The sequence below is a fragment of the Megascapheus bottae genome, chromosome 20, assembly GCF_031878675.1.
Source record: "Megascapheus bottae isolate mThoBot1 chromosome 20, mThoBot2.hap1, whole genome shotgun sequence".
Lineage (NCBI taxonomy): Eukaryota > Metazoa > Chordata > Mammalia > Rodentia > Geomyidae > Megascapheus > Megascapheus bottae.
In genome coordinates, this window is record NC_143528.1 from 3475110 (window position 1) to 3493325 (window position 18216).

General features: G+C 37.0%; 1 protein-coding gene across 2 annotated transcripts in view; it reads right to left on the reverse strand.

The window, feature by feature from the left end:
- Nucleotides 1-270: 270 nt before the first annotated feature.
- The window catches only part of LOC150049085 (disintegrin and metalloproteinase domain-containing protein 5-like), a 53081-nt gene continuing 35135 nt past the window's right edge, over nucleotides 271-18216 (reverse strand). The window contains exons 17-22 of one of the 2 annotated variants that reach the window (XM_090353886.1): nucleotides 7922-8008; nucleotides 7241-7358; nucleotides 4354-4507; nucleotides 3799-3873; nucleotides 2887-2931; nucleotides 271-442 (exon numbers count right to left, since the gene is read on the reverse strand). In XM_090353886.1, coding sequence (XP_090210012.1) covers nucleotides 379-442; nucleotides 2887-2931; nucleotides 3799-3873; nucleotides 4354-4507; nucleotides 7241-7358; nucleotides 7922-8008 — 543 coding nt within the window. In that variant the 3' untranslated portion in view covers nucleotides 271-378. The remainder of the gene's footprint in view (nucleotides 443-2886; nucleotides 2932-3798; nucleotides 3874-4353; nucleotides 4508-7240; nucleotides 7359-7921; nucleotides 8009-18216) is intronic. The other variant, XM_090353887.1, reaches the window with a different exon arrangement.

The window sequence follows — 18216 nt, forward strand, 5'->3', positions numbered from 1 at the left end:
ATCCTAGCTGAAGAAATACTACAAGGACAAGTTACAGACTCAGTAGAGGCTTGGAGCTCTGAAGGAAATGTGGAGGTCAGATTGAGTAAGGGAGGTTCAGGTTAACCTTAGGTTTTGAGGCTGAACAGGCTATCCCAGTTAAACTTCATAAGATGACAATCTCAACGTGTTCTCGCATATTTTTTGATCCTTTTCCATATGTGAGTTATAATGCACAGGTAGAAATTCGAAGTAAAAATGCAACAAAAGTACCAGACATGAATCAGAAAATGCAGGCACAGATGTTTTATTACTTCACAGTTCAGTCCTTCAGAAGTGCAGCAGAAAAGAGGGAGACATATTGGGGGTTTTTTCTTGCATCAGGTCCATTTCTGATGACTATCTGGCACTGTCTTCTTGTTGGTTAACAGAGTTCACAGTGTTCATTGTGGTCTGACTGTGGCTGGAGAAGAAACCAAAAGACAAGCCAAATGCCAATGTTGCTCTTTTGTAGCTTCTTGTACTTCTAATTCAATTAATTGAAAAGAGGTGGGTGACTGAGGAGCAAGAATTTACTAAATGGGGGCTGGGAGTGTTACCTATTGGTAGAATGCTTGCCTACCATGCACAAACCCCTGGACTCAATTCCCAGTACCACATACACAGAAAAAGCTGCAAGTGGTGTTTTGGCTCAAGTGGTAGATGACTAGTCTGGAGAAAGCTCGATATTGCCTAGGCCCTGAGTTAAAGTCCCAGGACTGTCAAAAAAAAAAAAAACCTTTTTAAATGAGAACTAATCCTAGACAGAACAATTATCTTCTACTTCAACTGCAGATACATTTAGTTTTATAATATCAGTGGCTTCCTAAAATGCACAGTATTTATCCATATCTGAAAAATATTCATTTCAGTAATGTGTATTTAGAAAATACATTGTCAATATTTAAAATAATTTTAATCTAAATATAAAAGAAGTAGCACTCATCATTCTAACTATAACGTACACACACACATACACAGTTATGAATAGCTATATGCTGAAAACCTTTAACACCAATCATATCAGGCTGATGAATCTGGTATTCTGTTAGTGTATGAACCCCAAATCTTTCCAAACCAGCACCCTACTTGTCCAAGCATGGTTCTATACTAATGGAGCCATAGCTCCACTAAGAATAGCTTCAGATATTTTTCTTGTGCCAGTATTAGGGCTTGAACTCCAGGGCCTTGTCCCTTAGCTCTTTCTGTCAAGATTGGTGTTCTACCATATGAGCCCCAGTTTCACTTCTGCCAAACCAGTTCTGAGAAAGAAAAACAAGGTAACAATAGAAAAAGAAGATTTCAAATGAATCCAGAGACCATTCCTTAATAGGAGAGAGATGAAGAAAAGAGTAAATACAAAGTTATTAGATTAAAAAGTTAGGAATGGAATTAAACTGAAATAGGAAACACTTATAAAAGATCAATAAATCGGGGCCGTGAGTTTGGCCTAGTGGTAGAGTGCTTGCCTAGCATGCACGAAGACCCGGGTTCGATTCCTCGGTACCACATACATAGAAAAAAGCCAGAACTGGTGCTGAGTCTCACGTGGTAGAGCTCTAGCCTTGAGAAAGTCCAAGGACAGTGCTTAAGCCCTGAGCTCAAGCCCAGGACTGGCAAAAAAAAAGAAAAGAAAAGAAAAGAAAAAGATCAATAAATCCAAGAACTGATTCTTGGGGAAAAAAATAAAGGAAGTTGAAAAACCCTTAGCTAAAAATAAAGAATAAAAAGACTAAAGTAAATAAAATCAGAAATGAAAATAAAGTTTACACAAATAAGCTATTCAGTGAGTCTAGATATAAAGCAACGAATAAACAAAGTGTGGTTATGTGTGGAGCTTTATTCAGACATTAAGAAGAGCAAAATCAGATTGCTTGCAAGAAAATGGATGTGACTGTGTGAAGTGAAATCAGGCAGACCAGCAACATTTTTTCTCTCATATATTGAATTCAGAGAGATGGCATTCTCCCAAAAGAATGCATAGACATATGGTATGGGAAGGGGTGGAAAAGAGGAATGAGAGAGTAGTAGAGGGAACAAATATCATCAATGTACATTATATTCATACATGAAGGTGTCATAGTGAAACCCATTTCTTTTTACAACTACTGAATGCTATTAATAAAATGAAAGTGGTAGCCTTATGGCAGATGCCTAAGGAATAAAAAAGTATCATCAATCAATAACATAAACAATTATATGGCAACAAATTAGATACTCTAGAGAAAATAGAAAAATTCTAGAAATTGCAATCTACCAAGACTGAATTAGAAAGAAATTGGACATTTAAAGTCTCCCATCAAAGAAAGACTCAGGACTAGATAGATCTATGTCAATATTCTATCAAACATCCAAATAGTTATGACCAATACTTCTTAAGCTTTCCAAACTATAGGATTGAACACATTCTACAAGACCAGCATCCTCTTGGGACTTAAACCAAACAAGGGTACACAACAAACAGAAGACAATAACTCTAAGGAAAATGTAAAGTGCAAATTTCAATAAAATATAAACAAATCGAATTCAACAACAATCATCATCTTTCACTACAGTAAATTGTCATCAAAACATACATGCGCTTTCTCAATGCTAAAGAAAATAGGTCACATTTTATATGCTTCTAGTTGCTGGTACACATGTATCACTAACATCTTTCCTTCAGATGGGTCAGGGATAGAGATGCTAACTGACAAGCTTTGCAATCCAGTTCTGTTTGTCATTTCATTATTTTCAAATGGGCTAGAGAGCAAATCCATAGAGAATATTAAATATAAATGTGTTCATTATAAATTAATCATCTGGTGTCTGTAAATGGTAATCAGTACGTGGGATATCGAGTGATTTATTCCATGAAAAAGCACATACGTTTCAGGGGAGGATATCTTGCTGTCAGTATTGCTGTATTCTGACCTGGGTCAAAAAAAAAAGAAGAAAGTTTGTTTTCAACTGCGAAGAACTTTAAATTTGAAACTTAAATGATCATTTGAAAACTATACACATCTCCACACCTCCATTCTCAGCTCCTTACTGATTAGTCAGAGATAAAAATCTCTCTCCAATTTGAGAAACCTGGCTTCCAACATCAATCCTCAGATCTTAGACACCTGAGTAACTACAATTTCAGATGTGAGCCACAAATGCCCAGAAAGTATTCTTAGTTTTAAGCCCATATTTGTTTCAGCAGCCCCTGACTGTGTAAAATCCTTAATTCATCAAACCAATATATTCAGTTAATCAAAACAGCATATGCTACCCCATTAAGATGTACAAGTTTTATGCTTTTATGTAATAGTTAAAAATCTAATTTAAATTTTGGAACACTCCAACAATCATGATACAAATATTGAATAATATCAAGGAGTTTTGTTTCATGCATATTGTTTTCAACCCATAGTATATATTTAATCATTTTTATGAATTTACTTTTAATTTGGGCCCAAAAGGTTGTGTATTTGAACCAGCTAAAAAATGATTTGGGGTAACAAGTTGTAAACATCTCTATTTCTTGGCACTAAATTATTTTTACTTTCTTAAATAAGTTTGCAGTTCTCCTAGAAAAAAAAAAACCTAATTCTCCCAAATATTTCTAAGCATTTCTTTCCTCTTACTATAATAAAGCAATTTTGTATTTTTTTCACCTATCAATCCCAGAAGTATAATAAGAGGAAAACAGTTCTATGGCAAAACACTGCAAATTATGTAAAGGAATTCGATGCCACGTTTAAATATCTGTGTAACTGATGACCAATAATATGGTGATTTGATACATGAATATACCTAAAAGATTGTGCACGTGAGGAAGCCACTGTTGGGTCTTGTTTCATAAAGTTACAGAGAATTATTTCAAGAATTCTGAAACGAAATCATTTAAGATAACAGCTTTATATGCAAGATTTACAAAACTAAATTTAATTGTTCTAATTACACATCTCTCTAACTGCACATTAGCTTTACAAATGAGCAACATCAAAATTTAGGACAATAAATACTGTAAGAGCAAGTTCAAGGTATGGCTTGATGATTTGTATTTAATCATTTTCTTGCAAGCTCTCTAATAAAAGACCATTGGACCACATTGCAAATTTGTCAAAGTCAGGGGACCACAAGTCTAAGTAGTTCTCCAATATACTATAAGCCAACATATCTCCTATTTCAGATAACTAAGATTTAAAGATGCTGCATGCACATCAAACCTCTTTGAATGGTAATCCTGTGCCTCTCTTTCTATTACATTAACTGTAGTCTTAGATATTGTTCCCTTAGATGAATATTGCTTTTTAGCTTATTAAATAAATTAACAGTGGATATATGTGCACATATATACATATATACCTATCAGTTTCAGTTTCTCTTCTCAAGCAAAGCTCTCTTATTTTATTCTGCTTTACTAAACCAATAATAATAACGACAAGCACTGGTACAGAAATGTAGAAGATGAGCTGAAGATTGAATTTGGGGACAACAGGTTTTCTTGCTTCAAAATAGCCTAGAATGGAAAATATCAATTTTAAATTAATGTCAGAGACTGAATTAATTAAAGGAAAAACTGAAGAGGATAGTTTATCAACTTTATTCTCAAACTTTAAATATTCCATTCTTGTCTTTAATATAATAAAAAATGAATGTACACACTTACATATGTTCCTAGTGTTTTGCTAGGGTTTTGAGCCTTTAATCTTTAACTACATAAAGATTTCTTAGATTGTACAGTATTTGCAAACATTTATTTAATCCCCTTACAACTTGTCAATTCACCCTGCAGATACTGGCACTTGTTAATGATGTGGCATGTATATATCTATCTATATATCTATAGTATGTATATATGCTATAGATATGTATATATGTGTATATATTTCTGTGTCCAAATACACACACATTCACCCACAGAACTGAGTACGTGGAAGTGATTTGTAACCATTAACAAATATATTAAATGATGGAGTTGATATTGGATCTGAACAATTGCCAAAGAGTGAAGCACCTCCAAAGTTCATTCTGAAGATGGCCTCGATTCCCATCAAGGGACCATCTATAGAAATGCAGAAATGCAAATGTTATAAGAGTGATTCTGGCAAGGGCTGAGAAAAAAAAAAGAGGAAGGCTGGGGAGACCACCCACATCTTATAAAATACATAAAGAATCACAAACAGAATGTTAGTATAACATGAACATAGTAACAGTATTTCTAGTGAGGTCTCAGACAGAAATAAGAACTGTGTTTTATGGTAATAAGGAAAAGATTATTACCTGTTACAAAGTAAGAAAGTAAAGTAAAATAGAAATTTTAGTTAATTTAGGTAGTTTGGTCTAACTTGAGATCAAATTAGTTAGGTGGTCTATAGGGAAGCTAAAAATTGTCTTAAGCAAAATACAGCCACACAGGGAAAGGTAAGTAGTCCGTGTTTAGCATCATATTTAGAAGGTAAAACACACACACGAACACAAAGTACAGGTGAATAGTGCATAGAAGCAATATGGAGCACTTTAGAGTAGATAAATGGAAGTCAGATTTGCTCAGTTCACACTGTATGCATTTGTGTAAAATCACAGAGCCCAATGGATACACATATTAGGTATCCTGTAATCAAAAATGCAAAAGAGAGGAAAGGGGGGCAGGGAGGGGAGAAGGAAGGAAGAAAGGAAGAAAAGAAGGAAGGAAGGAAAGAAGGAAGGAAGGAAGGAAGGAAGGAAGGAAGGAAGGAAGGAAGGAAGGAAGGAAGGAAGGAAGGAAGGAAGGGAGGGGCAGTTTTATAAAACATATAAAAAAATTTCTGTGGGCCTGAAATGTGGCCCAGTGGTGAAGTGCTTGCCTAGCATTCACAAAGCCCTGGGTTTGAGTCCTCGGTACTAGTTACAGAAAAGGCTGAAAGTGGTGATGTGGCTCAAGTGGTAGAGGACTAGTCTTGAGAAAGCTCAAGAACAGTGCCCAAGCCCTGAGTTCAAGCCCCAGGATGGGAAGAAAAAAAAAAAGAAGGAGAAGAAAAGAATTTCTTGTTCCTAGCAGAGGATTACAATAGCTCAAAAACCTATGTACATAACGTCATATAGAATAAGACTAAATGAATTGAACTCTAGGCTATGGAAACAAGAGCTTTATTTTGTGTGATGTTCTAAATGTATTATGTTATTTCTCTTCCTTCTTTTTTGTCCCAATGGTTTATTCTCATATTGTAACTGCACCCAACTTTGTTACCTGATATATTGTACATATGTTTATTTGTTTATTTGAAATAGGAAAAGGAAAGGCAGGGGCAGGGGGAAGAATAAGAATATTTGACTATATTGTAAGTCAAATAGGGGCATGGCCTGTGTTTTGTAATAATACATAGGAAATACTCATTTAATTGTTTCTATTATATTTTTCTTTAAAGTGTTAAATTTGTGTGCCTAAAGAATATATAATAATATGGCCTACATAATTTATATATAGGACTAAGGACAAAGGATGAACGAATGCAGCAGCAATACTCACAAGACAATATGATGGAAATGAACTTCACATTAGAAGGAGGGGGAACAGAAAATGAAAAGTGGGAGAAAAACCAGGGTAGGGGTAATGATATTCAGCAAACAAATGTACTCATTACCTTATGAATGTAACTATAACCCCTCTGTATATCACCTTGACAATAACATTAAATTAAAAAAATTCACAGGACTATCTTAACAAATGCCTAAGTGGTATGTGCCTGTTGTCCCAACAATAGGACAATCAAAGCCCAGTGTAACCTGGGCAATAGGGCAAGATCCCTCACCTCTAAAATAAACAGCTAGAAGTGTAGCTCAAGTGTTAGGGCACCTGCCTCGCAAGCACAAGACTCTGTGTTCAATCCTTATTACCACCATTGAAAAAATTGAAAAGCTGGTCATATTGTGATATCTAACTATAAAGAAGTCTATTGAAAATTTCCATAGCTATTTAGTTTGAAAGACCTCAAAAGGAAATTGGGCAGTGTAATTATTTGCTATACTTCCTGTTTATTTCTTACTTATCAGGCACTGTCCCTGAGCTTTCTATACCCAGGGCCACCAGTTGAGCCTAGCTCTTCTTCCCACATTACAGTTCTTAATTGGAGATGAGAGTCTCAAGGTCTTCTCTACTCTGGCTAGCTTCAAATGTCAGTCCTCAGATCTCAGCTCTTCTTGAGTAGCTAGGATTACTACAATTCATTTTTTACATGTCATATTTAATTAATGCCATTTTAAGGACACTAACCAATTTTCGTTCGGACTGCATGACCATCATCAATACTTCCAAATGCTCCTCTCATTGTTTTGCATTCTGGAGGGGTATATCCTTCAGGACAGTGGCAATGGTCAAAGTTGTTGCACCACTAGAATTTTTTAAAAAGCAGGATCATTTTTATAAAAGAGAGAGCTTATTATCAGTACTTAAGTCTATGCAATCCCCACAAAACATCTCATTTTCTACCTCAAACTCACTTATTTTCTGAGATTTCCATACTTGACAAAATACCCATTGCCAAATCCACTCCAGTTCTGATGACAGACAGACTCAAATACATTTCAATTACCAATAGCCTGCCATAATTCTTACTCATTTTTCAAGACAGTTGAGGCTCTAAATAGACTAGCAAGACTAACATTCTAATTACTTTTTTTATATAATATTGTCTTCTCCAGATAAAAAGAATTTTCCTTCCATGATAACAACACAAAGCCATCTGTCCTTATGGTACACCCACCCTCACCTATGTAACAAATATTGTACATGTCTATTATTATTTGAAATGTTTTCCCTTTTATATTATAGGTTGCTAAATCGTACCACAAAATATAAGGGTGACAAAAATGCAAATAATCTTCCTATTTTAATCTCCCAATTGCTCACTGAAGTGTTAAAAGTATTATTCAAATGAACATTATTGTGACTTACCCCTCTGTTATTGCAATCTCTGGTAACATTACACGCTTTATAGTTTATAAGGTATCGTATTTCTTTACAAACCTTACGGTCACAATACTAAAACAAAGCAAAAAGAAGTTTTAAAAAAAAGACTCAAACAGTCAGGTTGACTGCAGAAATAGCATTTGAGAAAACTTTAAGAAAAAGAACTCCAAAATTCATATTATCCAGAAATGGCATCAAAATACATGAGAATACAATGATGAAATAATTGGTGACTAATTTGTGACCTGAGATAAGTGATATATCTTCAGATTGTAAATATACCACATTATGTAAGGTCCTGGTAGTTTATAGTTAGCACTAAAAACCATTTTGGAAGAGTAAGTCATTGGAAAAAAGCAACTGATGAATCCTATAACCTCACATTACTTACCTGAAGAGCTCTGAAAGAAGTGTTCCTGCCTGAGCTCTACCTGAGCCCAGTATTATCAACAGCCTGAGGGAAACACAGGCCATGAACCACAAAGTTGAAAACTGAAAGGTAGGAAGGGGGAGTCTTAAAACTAAAATAGAAAAGAGGATGGCTGACTATTTCATGTGAAACGGAAAAAGAGAGAGAAGGATATCTGATAATTATAGGAGGTGGCTAGGGCTCTACCACTTGAGCCACAATGCCACTTCTGATTTTCTGGTGATTAATTGGAGATAAGAGTATCAAAAACTTTCATGCCCAGGGACTGACTTTGAATCATGATCCTCAGATCTCAGCCTCCTGAGCAGCTAGGATTACAGGGGAGAGCTACAGGTGCCTCGCTAAAAGACTTCTCCTGAAGTGGTAGGAATCCAATGTGGATTTACCTCATTCTAATCCATGGACATATGTATGGGACATTGAGCATGGATTTTGCTATAAGTCAGATTAAACAGAAAATGGCAGACATATACATTACTTCAAGGGAACATGGCAAAATTAGCCTAAGAACAACTTCAAAAATCCCTAGAAGTGGGCCAGGAGTTTGGCCTAGTGGTAGAGTGCTTGCCTAGCATGCACGAAGACCCGGGTTCAATTCCTTGGTACCACATACATAGAAAAAAGCCGGAAGTGGTGCTGAGGCTCAAGTGGTAGAGCTCTAGCCTTGAGAAAGTCCAAGGACAGTGCTCAGGCCCTGAGCCCAAGCCCAGGACTGGCAAAAAAAAAATCCCTAGAAGGGCTCACCACCCAAGGACAGGACAAGGTAGCTTCTTTCACTACTAGTTCATATTTTTTCGTGTATAGAGGGGCTACAGCTATATTCACCAGATAGAAGGTGCATTACCTCTCACACATTAATACCCCTTCATTGTTTTGTCCCCATTTCCCTCTACCCATCACCCTCCCATCATCTTTTTCCCCTCCAATTACAAATGAACACATATATAGAGAGAGATATATATATAATATACCAGATAACAAAGTCGGACACTGTAACAATATGAGATTAACTAAAGGGCAACAAAGGAGAAGAGAAAAAAACATAGTACATTGAGAAAAAAAAATCCCTCATAATTACGCTCTTGTTTCCATGTCCTGGAGGTCCAATGACTTGGCCTAATCCTTTATGACCTTATGTATCTAGTATTTGAGCTATTGTAATCCTCTGCAAGGAGAATTCAAGGTTCGTAAATTATTACAAATGAGAAAAATCATTGTACCTATTTTCCTTCACTTAATATGATTATTTCCAAGTCTTTCCATTTCCTTACAAGTGGGGTGATGTTGTTCTTTCTGATGGCAGCACAGAATTCCATTGTGTATAAATACCACATCTTGTCGATCAACTCATCAACTGAGAGGCATCTGAGTTGGTTCCATATCTTTGCTATGGTAAATAGTGGCTTTAATAGGTCCTTGTTTCTGGACATTTGGGTAAAATGCCAAGGAGTGAAATTGCTAGGTCATAGGAGAGATCTATGTTTAGTCTTTTGAGGAACTGCCATACTGCTTTCCAGAGTGGTTGAATGAGTTTACACTCCCACCAACAGAGCAGTAGCAATCCCTCCTGGCCACATCCCCTCCATCATCTGTTGTTAGATTTCTAGATCATGACCATTCTAACTGGAAAGAGGTGGAATCTCAGAGTTGTTTTGATTTGCATTTCTTTTCTGGCCAGAGATGTGGAGCATTTCTTCACGTGTCTATAGGCCATTCTTATTCCTTCTTCAGAGAAGTCTCCCTTTAAATCTTTGAAGGCCCATCTTTTAATGGGATGCTTGTTTTTTTAAAGATTTGTTTTGGAGAGATTCAATTTTTTGAGCTGTAGATATATTTTAGATACAAGGTCTTTGTCTGTTGAATGGTTAGTGAAGATCTTCTCCCACTCTGTGGGCTTTCTACTTAACTTGCTAGCTATGTCTTTTGCCATACAGAAGCTCTGCAGTTTAATGCAGTCCTATTTGTCCAAACTTTCTATAATTTGTTATTTTTCTGTGTCTTTATTAAGAAAGTTTTGACCTGTGCCAAAGACACCTAGTGTATCTCCTATTCCTTCTTGTAAAGTTTTCAGTGTATCTGGTTTTACCTTGAGGTCTTCTAACCATTTGGAATTAATCCAGAGCAGGGTGACATAGAAGGATCTAACTCTAGCTTTCTGCAGGTGCTTAACCAGTTCTGCCAGTAGCACTTGTTGAAGAGGCTGTCTTTCTTCCATTCTATTTTTTGGCTCCCTTATCAAGGATTAGGTGGCCATAGGTCTGTGGGTTGATTTCTGGGTCTTCAGTTCTATTCCGTTGTCTTCTGGCCTGTTCTTGTGCCGGTACCAAGCTGTTTTAGTTACTATAGTTCCACAATAGAGTCTAAAGTCTGATATTGAAATTGCTCCTGTGATGTTCTTTCTGCTAAGAATTGATCTATTTTATATTTTTTTCTTTTATATATTTTTAAAGATTAAATATTTTATTTTTTCAATTTTTTTTTGCCAGTCCTGGGCTTGAGCTCAGGGCATGAACCCTGTCCTTGGACTTTCTCAAGGCTAGAGCTCTACCACTTGAGCCTCAATACCACTTCCAGCTTTTTTTTTTCTATGTAGGTGGTACCGAGGAATTGAACCCGGGTCTTTGTGCATGCTAGGCAAGCAAGCACTCTACCACTAGGCCAAACTCCCGGCCCCCATTTTTTCAATTTTTTATTCATTCATTTTCCTTTTCTCTCCCTATAGGTCACAGTTATCTTCACTCTATTCCTTTCCTTCCCTACATTACTCTGATTTCTACCTCTTGCCTTCCATACTACCTTTCTATCTGTGGTCCTTTTCGTATTTCCATAGTTCATGGATCTACAGTTGATTGTTCTTGACCCAGACCATATATATGTTTGTTGAATTATACTGTAGGTCCAACGTGATTTAAATATCATAGGGATTGGATATTTTTGCCAAAAATAAACTGTGTTCAGTGGTGTTATTGGATTTACTTGTAAGTGCACAAAAGGAGAGAGACAGTGAAAATACCAGTCTAAGACTGGGAACCTCTATAGTCTGGGCAGCTATAGCGCATTATGTTGGTTCTTAAAAGCATAATCTTGTGTAGTATTAGTTTTGCTCCTATTCCCAAATTGGCAGAACAAGAAACTCAAGAAAAATGGCATGGCAAGGAATCACATCTCCCACTCAAAATAAACAGGCAACAGGGCCGCCAATGAAAAGCCTAGAAGTGAGTCCTTAAATTGTTCTACAAATGCTACCGTTAAACATGACCAATGAAAAATTGGAAAGCTGGGGCCCGGAGTTTGGCCTAGTGGTAGAGTGCTTGCTTGCCTAGCATGCACGAAGACCGGGGTTCGATTCCTTGGTACCACATACATAGAAAAAAAAGCTGGAAATGGTGCTGAGGCTCAAGTGGTAGAGCTCTAGCCTTGAGAAAGTCCAAGGACAGGGCTCAGGCCCTGAGCTCAAGCCCAGGACTGGCAAAAAAAAAAAAAAAGAAAATTGGAAAGCATAAAGAAGAATATACATGAATGTGAACCTGAACATGATGAAACCAATCAAAAAATAATGGAGGAATTCATAGAATCCACAAACACGAAGCTGAATAAATTCCAACAAAAGTCCAAAGAGAGTACAGTCTCTACAAAAGCCCAAAGACATTACAGTCTCTGAGCTAAAGGACTTCAAAGAGAGCACTCAAATCTAAATCAAGGTGGTAAAGAAGTCCATACAAAATCTACAACAAGAGATGAAAGCCAACAAAAATGACCAACTAGAAGGAAGGGAGATGATGAACAAAACAGAAAATATTGATAGCAGGTTAGATGATGCAGAAGAGAGAATTTTTGGAGGTGATGATAGTCTAGAATTTAGAGAGAAAGACCAGAAATTTATTCAAATCAAGTCCATATAATATGACAAATCTCTTCATGAACTCCAAGATACAATTAGGAAGCCTAATTTAAGGCTAATCAGTATTGAGGAAGGCCTGGAGAAAGAGGCTAATGGAATTTGGTACTGGCACAAGAAAAGGCCAGGACCAATGGAATAGAACTGAAGACCCAGAAATCAACCCACAGTCCTATAGCCACCTAATCTTCAATAAGGGAGACAAAAAAAATAGGATGGAAGACAGCCTCTTAAACAAACGGTGCTGGCAGAATTGGTTAAACACCTGTAGGAAACTAACATTGGATCCTTATATGTGGGGCCTCCTAACTAGTGGCGTAGAAGCCCAGGTTGCTATCTATGCAAGGCACATACTTTCCTGGGCACCCTCAGTGACATAAGCAGTCCAGAGCCAGAGAGCCCTGGCTCCTCCTGCCTCGAGCAGCAGCTCACGGACACTCCCAGCAAGTGGGGCATGTCTCAGGACACCATTGGCTGATGGTCGCATTCCGGAAAGACCCAACAACTGTTGCTGGTATGATGTAGCAGCCACCACTTGATCTGTATTTTAGCAAGCACGTTTTCTAAAATAAAGTTATTTAAGCACCTGGAGTCTGGTCTCCGGAGTCCATGTTCCCGGGATTATTTGTGGGATCCCTTAACATTGTACCCCCCTCCCAGACATCTGAGAAAGACTCCAACACTTATATGGATCCAGAATTAATTCCAAATGGATCAAAGACCTTGAGGTAAAATCAGATACCCTGAAAACTTCACAGGAAGGAATAGGAGATACACCTTAACTCCTTGGAACAGATCAAAACTTTCTTAATAAAGACTCTGAAACACAACAAATTTAATTAAGTTTGGACAAGTGAGACTGCATTAAACTCCATAGCTTCTGTATGGCAAAGGACATAGCTAGCAAGTTAAATAGAAAGCCCACAGAATAGGAGAGCTACACTAGCCATACAACAGACAAGTGCCTCATGTCTAAAATATAGCCTCTCATAAACAAATCCTCAAAGAATCAACTATCCCATTAAAAGGTGGGCTAAACACTCCAAAAAGCAGTGTGGAGTTTTCTTAAAGAATTGAAAATTGACCTTCCCTACGATCCCGCCATACCATTCCTGGGCATCTATCCTGAACATCATAACCCAGGATATGATAAGGACACCTGCTCAGCTATGTTCATCTCTGCACTATTCACAATAGCCAAACGATGGATACAATCCAGATGCCCTACTGCAGATGAATGGATAAGAAAATGTGGTATATATATAAAATGGAAGTCTACATAGCCAACAGACAAGATAAAATAATGGCATTTGCAGGGAAATGGATAAATTTAGAGCGAATCATGCTGAGTGAGACAAGATCAAAGGAACAAAAGATGAATAGTATCCTTAATATGTGGCTGTTACATCCAAACAATGGAAGAATGAGGACTCAATATTTGTGTACCCAATGCTATGGACATAGTATTGGAAATATAAACACAACTACATAGATATAAAAATTTATGACTCTATAGACATAATGCTTTATTACATACATTAATATATATATCTATGACATACAAATCCTCAGCCTAATTTTAATTGTGTTCTACAATCTAAGGGCCAGTAATTGTATATAGAGATTCCCTTCTTGAATGCTTGTTTGTTAAACATGTCATTTGAAATATGATATAAAATCAATGTTAATAAATTCTTTAATAAAAAAATTTTTAAAAGAGAAGGTGGGATGATAAAGGCTTAGAGAGACTTCTCTGAAGAGGAAATAATAAATACCTGTAGACGAATGAAGAAATGCTCAATATCTCTAGAAATAATGCAAAACGAAACAACTTTGAGATTCCATTTCACTCCAGTGAGAATGGCCATTATCAAGAAATCTTATAACAGATATTGGTGGGGATGGGGCCAAGAGGGAATACTACTACTCTGTTTATGGGAGTGTAAACTCATTCAACCACTCTGAAAAGCAGTATGGCAATTCCTCAAAAGACTAAACATAGAGCTCCCCTATGACCCAGCAATTCCACTCCTTGGCATTTACCCAAATGTCCAGAAAAAAAAAAGGCATACTAAAGCTACTAGCACAACGATGTTCATTGCAGCATTATTTACCATAGCAAGGATATGGAACCAATCCAGCTGCTCCTCAGTAGACGAATGGATCGAGAAGACGTGGTATTTATACACAATGGAATTCTATGCTGCCATCAGAATGACATTGCCCCATTTGTAAGGAAATGAAAATACTTGAAAAAATCATATTAAATGAAGTAAGCCATAGGCTCCACTTGTAATAATTAGTACACATCTAGGATTCTCCTTGCAGAGGATCACAGTAACTCAAAAGCTGTGCACATATGGTCATACAGGATGAGACTAAACAAAATGATCTGTAGGATATGGAAGCAATAGGTTTATCTTTGTGATTGTCATTCTTAATATATACTCTATGCAGTTATTTATTTTCTCTTTTTCTCCCTCATGGTTAATCTCATGTGGTTAATGTATCTGACTTTGATACCTGGTATATTGTATATCCATTTATTGTTTATTTGTTTATTTGAAATAGGGAAGGGAAAGGGAAAATAATGACTGAGAGGATGTAGAAGGAGGGAAAGGGGGACAGAAACATGAAAAGGGTTATCAATGTTCAAGGAGTAATGCACCCACTACTTGATGAATGTAACTGTAACCCCTCTAATGCATTACCCAACAATAAAATACAATTTAACAAAGAGTGAGCCAGGCATCAGTGGCTCACGCCTCTAATCCTTGCTACTCTGGGGGCTGAAAGATATGAGGATCACTGTTCAAAGCCTGCTTGGGCACTAAAGTCTGTGAGACTCATCTCCAGTCAACCACCAGAAAACTGGAAGTAGTGTTGTGCTCAAATGGTAGAGCTTGAGCTGAAGAGCCCAGGTACAGCACCCAGGAACAGAGGACTGACAAAGGAAAAAAAGTTACTAATTACATTTTTGGTAGAAATAGAATAAACAGTCCTAAATTCTCCTAGAGGCACAAAAGACTCCAAATAGCCCCAAAGCAATCAGAGCATAAAGAGCAAGGATAGAGGTATCACAGTACCAGACTTCAATTAACACTGCAGAGACAACAAATAGCACATTATGGCACTAAAACAGACACAAAGACAAACGAAATAAAAGAACTAGAAACAAGCCTAATCAGACACGATCATCTACTCTTGACAAAGGTAACAAAAACATATATTTGAAAACAAGGGGTGCTGAAAACCTACATGGAAAAGACTGAAACTAGTTCTCTACATCTCACCCTACACAAAAATCAGTTAAAAATGGACCAAAGCTCTGAATATAAGGGCTGAAACTTTGAAACTACAAGAGGAAAACACATCAAAACATAGACATAGGACTCTACTCACTCAGGAAATAATAGAACTGGGGAATTGCCTAAAATTTAAAAGTTTTGCACAGAAAAAGAGATCAACAGAGTGGAGAAACAGCCTACAGAATGAGGGGGAAAAAAACCTCCCGGTATTCATGTGACAGGGGATTTACAGCCAGAATATATGAAAGTATTCAAAAATGTTAAACAATGAAAGACAAACAAACATAGTCACTGAAAGGGTAATGGAATTGAAGACACTTTTCAAATTAAACAGGGTAAATGGCCTATAATAACCACATGAGGAAATGTTCAACATCCTTAGCTATCAAAATGCAAATTCAAACACTATTGAGGCTGATGTAGTACACACATCTGTAATTCCAGCTGCTGATGAGGGGGATCCTTGAGCAAAAGTGTAACACTCTAAGAAGCTACTAAAATAAAACAAATTTAAAAAGTAAGAGGACTTCAAAGAAACAGTAATACATAAAATATGTATGTAATATATATTGTTAATGGACTTTTGTAGGAGCACAGAGATCTCAGTCAGAGAGGAAAAAGTCAGGCATCCTGCTCAAGAAGAAAGTGTGAACCCACACTGTGATTACCCCACTAAAGACATTTTCACTCCTAGAATATTGAACAAATATTGATGCAAAACCTCTCAACAAAATACTGGCCAACGGCCTTCAGCAATTCATCAAAAAAATTATACATTATGATCAAATGATTCATCACAGGGATGCAAATTGGTTCGATATGCGCAAGTCGATTAATATAATTCATCACATAAACATGAGCAAGGACAAGAATCACATGATTGTCTCAGTAGATTCAGAAAAGGCATTTGACAAGATAAAACACTTCTTTATGCTAAAAGCTCTGGATTAACTAGGAATCCATGGAACATTCCTCAGTATATAATAAAGGCTGTGTATGACAAACCCACAGCTAGAAATATACTTAATGGTGAAAGGCTAAAGCCATTTCTTCTAAAATCAGAAATGAAACAAGGATGCCCACTCTCTCTACTCCTCTTCAATATAGTACTAGAATTCCAACCCAGAGCAATAAGGCAAGAAACAAGCATAAAGGGGATCCAAATAGGGGAAAAGGAAGTGAAACTTTCCCTCTTTGCAGATGACATGATTCTGTATTTAAAGAACCCTATAGACTCCAATCCCAAGTTGCTTGAGCTGATTCAAAACTTTGGTAAGGTAGCAGGGAATAAAATTAACCCTCAAAAATCAACCAACTTCCTGTATGCCAACGAGAGGAGCAAGGCTACAATCAGGAAAGCAACTCCTTTTGCAATAACCTCAAAGAAAATAAAGTACTTAGGAATTAACTGAGAATGTAAAGGACCTTTATGATGAAAACTTTAAAATCCTGAAAAAGAAAATTAAAGCAGAACTGAGAAAATGGAAAAAACCTCTAATGCTCCTGGATTGGAAGAATTAACATCGTGAAAGTGGCAATCCTGCCAAGGGCTATCTACAAATTCAATGAAATACCTATCAATATCCCAATGTCATTCTTTAAAGAAATACAGGAAGCAATCCAAAATGGAATCATATGCAGTCATGTGGAATAATAAAAGACCCCGTGCATAGCAAAAACAATTCTTAGCGGAAAGAACAGCATTGGAAGAATATCAATACCAAACTTTAGACTCTATTACAGAGCTATAGTAACCAAAACGGCTTGGAACTGGCACAAGAACAGGCCTGAAGACAAACGGAATAGAACTGAAGACCCAGAAATCAACCCACAGACCTATGGCCACCTAATCCTTGATAAGGGAGCCAAAAAATAGAATGGAAGAAAGACAGCCTCTTCAACAAGTGCTACTGGCAGAACTGGTTAAGCACCTGTAGAAAGCTAGAGTTAGATCCTTCTATGTAGATACATTGAAAACTTTACAAGAAGGAATAGGAGATACACTAGGTGTCCTTGGCACAGGTCAAAACTTTCTTAATAAAGACACAGAAAAATAACAAATTATAGAAAGTTTGGACAAATAGGACTGCATTAAACTGCAGAGCTTCTGTATGGCAAAAGACATAGCTAGCAAGTTAAGTAGAAAGCCCACAGAGTGGGAGAAGATCTTCACTAACCATTCAACAGACAAAGACCTTGTATCTAAAATATATCTACAGCTCAAAAAATTGAATCTCTCCAAAACAAATCTTTAAAAAACAAGCATCCCATTAAAAGATGGGCCTTCAAAGACTTAAACGGAGACTTCTCTGAAGAAGAAATAAGAATGGCCTATAGACACATGAAGAAATGCTCCACATCTCTGGCCAGAAAAGAAATGCAAATCAAAACAACTCTGAGATTCCACCTCTTTCCAGTTAGAATGGTCAGGATGAAGAAATCCAACAACAACAGATGCTGGAGGGGATGTGGCCAGGAGGGATTGCTACTGCTCTGTTGGTGGGAGTGTAAACTCATTCAACCACTCTGGAAAGCAGTATGGTGGTTCCTTAAAAGTCTAAACATAGATCTCTCCTATGACCTAGCAATTCCACTCCTTGGCATTTACCCAAGTATCCAGAAACAAGGACATACTACAGTCACT